Here is an 8,293-nt window from a genome sequence, read left to right as displayed (position 1 = left end):
CAGAATACAAAAATAGATTCCTGATGCGCCCTAGGCATAATTTGAGCATTACGAGCACAGTGAGAAAGGGATCAATGAAGTAAGTGTATGTGTATTTTATGATAAAGACTTACAAATGTCATCGTGCAAGGGTCCAAACTTAACTTCTAAAACATTTATTTTGAATAAATGAAATATGAAAATACTATTAATTTATTTGCATTTAACAGTAACACTTTAATATTAAGCCAAGGAACCATGAAATCTAAAAACTCACCACTTACATTAGGAACTCACTTACCCATTACAATGCAGTACTTTAATGACAAATTCTCGAGGGATTTGGAGACGCTTGCACGGTTATGGTGAGGCTCCTCGGTGATCAGGAGCCAGCTAAGCTACAGGACTTGTGCCTGGAGCCCTATTTCTAGTGCATGAGACTCAGGAGCGTTCAGCCAACTCCCTCGATACCTGTGTGGGGCTTGGAGTTAAAAATCTATCAGCATTACAGAAAGGATCAATGGGACTGATCCATTAATTAACCTGAACGTTAACGCCTGCTGATTAGCTTGCTGTTTAACTAGCACCAGACCTGTCAGACTTGATTACAAACATTTTGTCATGAACCACAAATACATTTAGGAACTATTGCAGTGCTACAAGGTATTTAACGTTATAACTAATGTTCAGCACAACCAAATTATTCTACATTAACAATGTTCTCACCAGCGAATTCACAACGGCAAGACAAATGCTAAGGTTTGACTCAGATTTGGAATTTTAACTTTTTAATGGCCACACCTCACTACAATACTTATGCTGAGTACTGCCCCTTATACATCAGTCGTTGATAGAAGCAACCTCAAAAAAATACAAAAGGGCATTATTGAATCATTTAAAAAAATACTTATTTGTAATTAAAGTTTTGTCAAAAACTATTGTGATCTTTCATAGCTGCAGATAATGAAAATACTCAAGAATTTTTCTGGAATTTTACAGTACTTAGGTGAAAGATTAAAAATAACCGTCTCATTCTTATTTAGATTGTGGAAGTATCAATACTTTCTTAAAAAGTACAATACGGCTAATGTTAATTCTAAAAGCTTGAAAATATCCCTTTGTTATGCAAGCTACCACAACAAGGTTCCTTGTATAGAACTTGTATGCAAAGGGAGAAATTGGGAAGAATAAAAAATTCAGTAAATGCTATAGTTATGTATGTAAAAATCTATAGCCATACAGTGAAGAAATACGACAAAACTATGTTAAAACAAAGGAGTACTATCCTGTTATTGTATCAATCACTGCACTGCAGCACTTCCTCCCCAACCCCCACAACCCCTTTTTTGTTTTTTAAATTAAAGTAAAAAGCCCTTATCTTGGTACACGATGTTGACAGTAACATGGTTCGTGTTGGTAAGCCCATGGCTGCAGCTCAGAGGCTGAGCACGGCACTGATTTCAGCTGCAGCCTTGGGGCTGTTCTGTGTTGCTGAAAATCATCAGTCCGCATTACACGCAGCGATTTGCTTCCCCAGAACTAACCCTGCTGCCTTTTTCTTTCATGGCAAGAAATCCGAATGTTTGTGATAGGCAAAACAACACTAAGTCTTATTATGGATAGTACAGAAGGGGAAAATTCAACTCTTAACTAGTGAGAATCTTATTTAATTTATTTAATTATCTATAATTAGTTTTATAAGTCTGTATTATATTATAGTCAACAGATCCCATCAAGGAGCATATATGCCCTTCGGCATACCACACAATATCGTAATAGTCCAAATCCTCTCAACTAAGACAATTTTAGACAATTAATTATAATTTTTCTTGTAATTTTAGTCTAATAAATACCAAAGTGATAAAAATAATAATAAAAACAACACACACACACACACACAACTCTTTGCTACTCAGAAAGCAACATTACCAGGAAAAATGGTTTATGAACACAGAAATGTTTGTATTACCTCTTAAAAAATATGATGCTTTAATACAGATAGCATCAGAAATGTCTAACAGGCTAGTGATATAGCTTCATTTGAGACTGCATCTCTGTGAAATTCTTGTTTTTATCATTTGGAAGTTTTCCCTATTTTCACCTTTTTACTAATAACTTGTGACAAGCCATACAACCCCAATATTTTCAAAGTGAATATATGAAATTCCCACTATAAAAGCTGGTCCTGGTCCTGAGAAATACAGTATTTCATTATTTGCTACAAAAATGTTCTACACCCAGAGCTGCAGGGATGATTTCTGCTTTTTCTACTTCTCCCTATTTTATCAGTTCCTATCTTAGCCTGAGATGTGTCTTTTGTATAGTGAAGAAAACAACATCAACAGTGAAGACAAAAAGGTGGTAAAATATTTCTGTTCAGAAAAATTCCAGTGGTGAAACAGCAAAAAGGCATTTCCCATAGGAATAATTACTAACTAGATTCTGAGGAGTTATTAATCATTTCAGTTTAATGTTATTTCTGTACACGAGAATATTTTGGGATACTGTTACTATTCCTCACAAATTGAATAACGTATTAGAGTTCTGCATGCTAGTTTCTTGAAAGCAGTGTCCTAACTTAAATTAAGTTTGTAATAGAAAATAAACAAAGAAAGATTTACTTATTGAGGAACATCTGTTTTAGATAAATACATTTGAAAACACAGCAGGGTTTAATACTCCCTTAGAAAGTTAGCTGTTTTAGACTTTTTGTTTGCAGATCTGCTGCTTTTGTTGCTATCTAGAAAGTCAAACTGCTTATGAAAGGTTTGTGGCAATACAATCGAAGCAAATGCTTCTGAAAGCTTTCAATAGCATTTTTGCAATTTACAAAATGTGAAAACATTTTTCAATTAGTAAAAAAAATAGTCTAATATACAAACATTTTTTTAAAAAATGCATTTGTGAAGGAATGTAGCATAACGACTCAGATTCATACCCATTCACTCCTCAGATACTGGTAGCTATCTCCTTTTGACACCAACCTCTACATATTAACCCAGAGAAATGCATACATGGCCAGTTAGCCCAAGCAGAATAGTCATTCAGCTTTCCCAAAATTTAAACTATCATAAATTACCATTTGGACAGCATTAGAAAGAAATTGAAGCATACAAGGAATAAACTATAGTTTCTTTTTATATCAAAATGTACTCTTGAAAATGTGTTTGGCACAGTGCTAAATCATATAGTTAATACTAAATATTGCAGGATACAATAAAACCCTGGAGTTAACTTGTGTTTACACCCTTTAAGGGATAAAAATAAAAAGATACCAATTATTCAGAAGTCAGCCTATACAAACTGTATAAACAATATCTTATGTCTTGTTTTGAAAACCACTGATATAGTAAATTTTACATAAAAGACTGCAAAATAATATAAATGGATTTAAACAGATCTTTACAATAAGAAATTCAAATGGAAACAGACAAGTAACAAAGAGAAGTAAAAAAATTTATTGCAGTATTTGTTCCACCAGATTTGCTGGGGATCCCTTTTCTTGTATTATTTCAGGGTGACCTAATACATCAAAATCTACATTTACAAAAACTCCTCCTGCAGATAGGTCAGAGATACTGCATGCTTTTTTTTTTTTTTTTTTTTTTCCTCTTTTTTCTTCAACAGAATAAATTATATATCCAGGAGATTCTGCCATTTTACAGCCTGGAAAAACAATGCTTCCCTGGAAACTGGGCTAAGCTAAAGAAAGCCATCCGCTGCTAGGTTAAACTCCAAGAACACTTTATTAAGAACATTAACAGACTAATTTCCAACATTCACTTGTTTATTTTTTTAAACAGAAATTGTTTTTTTTCAAGATATAAACATTTTTTTGTTAAACTATAATACAGTGGGAGTAAAAATGAACTGAGAAGTTTCTGCTGCACAACAGCGAAGGAAGCTCCCACAAAAATGTTTACCAAACATTTCCTTCTTTTTTCCTGCGTCCCAGGTTCCATTCTTACTCTTCATTTAACTGATTTTTATTTTTATTTTTTTTTGCCAGAAAGTTGATATTTCAAGTTTTTCTGTTATTTCAATTCCTGTAAATTTGGCTGCATGTACAAATTCATTAGCTGGAAGTTCCATCCTTGGCGGCATACAGCGATCGTAAAGTCTGAACAACTTTATTAGTCAGCTTATTAGCACTCGTTAGAGCAATTTTTTTGTAAATAATGTCTGACTCTTTAATAGTGTCTACCCAAGGCACCAGTTTGCGGCCATCACGGCGCTTAGCCTCAGTCCAGGAGCCACTGTAGGAGCCTGCCATCCACTGAACACTGAAGCCATTGCTGGTTTTCTGTACTACTCTTGCAATTTGTGGTCGGTCTTTGTACTTTGGACAGCAAATAGCGATGACATCCATGACATCAACACTTTCATTCATCTGTGAAGCCAACTCCGTAGAGTCTGAATTTCGTTTTGACCTTCTCAATGACTAAAACATTGGGGGGAAAAAAGACCAAGTGTTACACAAAAGAACTTTAGTGAAATTATTGCTTTTATTGCTTTTAATCCCTTGACGCCGGGAGTTGGGATTTCCCGGCACACATTCCATTGCCGGCAATGAGACGCACCGCGACCGCCAGCGCCAAGGGGTTAACATATCCTTGTAAAACCACATACTCTTAATTTGTACCCGTGTCTTTATCTCTTATTGATATATAAAATTATATATACACATGAATCATAAAGCTACATAAAAACTTGGCAACAATAAAAAGGATAACACACAGTACATTCCAAAGGAAAATTAATAACTTTTTATACTGGATAAATCTCATTTTCTAGTTTGTTTTTTTTATTGTCTTTTCTGTTAAACTTTCTACAAAAGTTGTATAAACGGTTAAGTAGAGAATCTCTATCTACAAAATGCTTTCTTTCATGTGGATTACATTACTTGGTGTACATTTAATATAATAGACTGACATTTATAAGCACATAAAAATCATTTTACGTAATACGCTGCGAAATACGTTGACTCCTCCTCCGCCTCACCCCTGAAGTGCCTCCTCCTCTATCCTCCCCATCACTTTCATCGTCCTCTGTCTCAGCTGCATTGTTTTTAGGGCTGCCTCCTCCAAGCAGCGAGGTAATTGCTTTGTTCCGAGCATTTGTGCTAGCTGACACCTCTCCATCTTCTTCTTCTTCATCAGGATCCAAATGTTCCATAAGGAGCTTGAACTAAAAAAAAAAAAAAAAAAGAACAAATCACAAACTAGATTAGTCCATACTGTAACTTTCAAAATGAACATTTATACACACTACAATTAAAAAAAAAAGGAAATATAAGGAAACACAGTAACATGAATGGCAGACAACCTGAACGAGTCACATATCTTGTTCTAAACACTTTCCTCTCATTTTCTACTATATTTCTAAAGCTTCATCTGTTCCATAGTTTGAAAGTTTTCTCCAGTTAATGTTTTAAAGAATTGCCAAAAAAAAGAAGAAAAACTAAATCCAGTAGATCTAGTCTATGGCCCTCTGATGGAAGCAGGCAGGATTAAATGGAACAAATTACAAAGGAAAGGTATACAGAATGGATGCCAGATATTAGAAAATATTTTGTAAAGATGAATATCCTTTAGTTTAAATTACTTTTGTTGTGTTTACATTTATTACAAGACTTTGAAAGATAATTCTGCTAGATATCCCAAAAGGAAGTTGTGAGTTAGCAAAATGTTGATTACCAGGAACATAGTATTTTGAAATCTTCATTCGATTCGTTGAGCATCTGCTTTCAAGTTTGCCTTGTGTTAGTTTTTAGAAGATTTTTAGATATTCTGCAGAGCAACTTTACTTACATCTAAGTACTGTTTTACTATACTCCTCTTCACTTCTTCAGTGATCTTGGAATTAGCCATATCGCTCCTCAGAAAATCCAGAGTTTGTTTTGGATGGAAATGCACTCCTGTCTTCCTGTTTATAGTTTTATCATAAACTTTTGCAGATTCAGATGGAGAATATTTCTGAATTTTACTGTTTAAACAAAACAAGACAGAAGAGCTTGTTCAAGGATTTCAAGGAAATAATCACAATTTCAAGGAAAAGCTTTTAAAATCTTCAATATAAGCAGTCATATTTTCATCTTTCATATACAATAGACATTCTGATAAGAAATGAAATCACTGCTTTTTCTAACTCAAAGTTTGTTTCATCGCATTTAACTTGTTACATTTATGTTTTTTTCTCTTATACAAATCTGTTTTTTCAAACAACTAGTTACAATCATCAAAAAAAAAACAAAACGCGTCCAAACTTAATCCTTACAAAGAACTCATGAGATGACAAGATCAGACTATTATCTAAGTATCTTTACCTGTCAGAGAATCCACAGAGGTTCTTTAAATGCTGTTTCAGCATCAAAAGTAGTAATATGCCTTGGGAGACATTTGCAAATTCAATTAAAGGAGCTGAATTTTCTGGTAAACATTTCATCACAGCATTTATATCATTTTCTTCATCAGAGTCTGAATCAGAGTCTACTCGTTTCCGTAACCTCCGAGGCTTAGAAGCTTCCTCTTCACTTTCACTCTCACTACCACTGTTACTGTCACTCTCAGTCTCCTCATCTGATGAAGGCTTTCTTTCCTTTTTTTTGTCTTTCACCATAGACTGTGAGAGAGAGAAATTAACACACATTCCAAAATTAGAGCACAATAGCATCATGCATATTTCTAAAACATCTTTCCAAAATCATCATTGGCTGAAATCAGCAAGAATTCCCTGAACAGTATTATTAATTCATAACTAAATATTCAAAGATTGGAATTATTTATGGCAAAAAAAATGCTCATTTCCCCCCTGACCTTGTCCACAAAACAACTCATCCAAAGACCACATTTTTTGCAAAGTGGGTAAAATAGAAGTAAGTGAAGTAACAAGTACTCCACAGCAGTCTTAAAAGACTACTCAAGTTTGTTTAGCAGTGCCAGAAAAAGGCCTTAGAAGGCTCCCTACTTTGCCATTACAATAAATTGGTAAGAAAATTCTGTCACCTGTATATCATTTGTGTGCATTACATATGTATTTTGGTACAGACTAGTCCACGCTGGTTTCAATGCTCTCCACCGTTAAAATTCTGTGATATTAATTACTGCTGACCAGGGAAACCCCAAACACATACACAGAGTTACTAATAATCAGTTCCACTACTTACAGAGGTACAGAATTTCACACTTGTATTATCACTGCACCTACTACGATCTTACAAACTTTAAGATGTCACAGTCAGGATCGCATCCTCACTGTGTAGGATGCTACACACTGGTGCCCAGTCTGAAGAATGTATTGTTCTTTTCTAGCAGATTAAAAATCAGCTTTGGTGGGGATGAGAACTCAAAGCAGTGTACTTTGCAGGCATCAACTCCAGCTTGTACTTAGTCATCAGACTGGAAATTCTTGAAATGGATTTGCTTCCTAACAGCTTTAACCTTTTAACAGTAAAAAGCTGATGTCTTTGAGAAATAGAGGCCTTCTTACAGGGTTGTGTATTGCCATAACAAGAGACACTATAGCGTAACTGGGTTTTTATATACCACCTTATGAAATTAAATACATACACATGTCTTGAACTGTATGTAAGTGTATGTATGTGTATGTGTGTCAGGTGAAGTGACACACATAAAAATGCCAGCAGCTACTTGACAACAAAAGAAGTTAAACAGCAAACTGGGTTATTATTAAAACAACTACAGGAAATCAATATTTAATGATGATTCCAGGTTCATGATTTTTTTATTATTCAGAAATCCTAGGGAATTATAGGTTTTTAGTATTAGTACCTTAAAATTCTGCATTCTTTGTTAATAACGTAAGCAGCAATGAAAGAAAAGTTTTTAATTAGCATCTTCCAGATCCAAGCCAGAACAGAAAAGGGTTGTTTGTTTTTTAACTGCTAGTTACAAAGTAATGCTGCTTGTCCATATCATAATAATGGTTGAAAAAATTGACCAGAGCATAGAAAAGATTATGTTACCACTGCAACAAATATATTAAAATATAAAGGCACATACCTCTTTAAATGACTGTAGTAGGTTGCTACCAGAAACTGATAGTGTGATATCTATATGATGCATTATAAACAGTGGCTCTTCTTGTGTTTGGTAAGGAAAACAGGCTAGATTGTCTGCTATGTACAAGAGCATATTCACCTCTGTTTTCTGGAATTTAAGAAAAAATTATGTAAGTGTACATATAAATATACATACATTAGATTATAAATATAAATACATTAGATGTATACACTTGTCCTGTGTTCTTAACAGTCTAGAGTAAAAACATGATTACCAATTTTATTCTACGTATC

At 34.2% G+C, this 8,293-nt stretch overlaps 1 protein-coding gene across 9 annotated transcripts in view; it reads right to left on the bottom strand.

The window, feature by feature from the left end:
* Positions 1 to 3,099: 3,099 nt before the first annotated feature.
* The window catches only part of NIPBL (NIPBL cohesin loading factor), a 164,361-nt gene continuing 159,167 nt past the window's right edge, over positions 3,100 to 8,293 (bottom strand). For 4 of the 9 annotated variants that reach the window (XM_035309227.1, XM_035309230.1, XM_035309229.1 and 1 more), the window contains 5 exons: positions 8,001 to 8,147; positions 6,305 to 6,600; positions 5,790 to 5,964; positions 4,981 to 5,166; positions 4,055 to 4,420 (listed from right to left, as the gene is read on the bottom strand). In XM_035309227.1, coding sequence (XP_035165118.1) covers positions 4,055 to 4,420; positions 4,981 to 5,166; positions 5,790 to 5,964; positions 6,305 to 6,600; positions 8,001 to 8,147 — 1,170 coding nt within the window. Of the gene's footprint in view, positions 4,421 to 4,939; positions 5,167 to 5,789; positions 5,965 to 6,304; positions 6,601 to 8,000; positions 8,148 to 8,293 lie in introns of all 9 variants that reach the window. The other 5 variants (XM_035309234.1, XM_035309235.1, XM_035309236.1 and 2 more) reach the window with 3 other exon arrangements.

The sequence above is a fragment of the Oxyura jamaicensis genome, chromosome Z (genome assembly GCF_011077185.1).
Source record: "Oxyura jamaicensis isolate SHBP4307 breed ruddy duck chromosome Z, BPBGC_Ojam_1.0, whole genome shotgun sequence".
Taxonomy (NCBI): Eukaryota; Metazoa; Chordata; class Aves; order Anseriformes; family Anatidae; genus Oxyura; species Oxyura jamaicensis.
The sequence above is the reverse complement of the archived record's forward strand: the minus strand, read 5'-3'. Positions and strand labels throughout refer to the sequence as shown.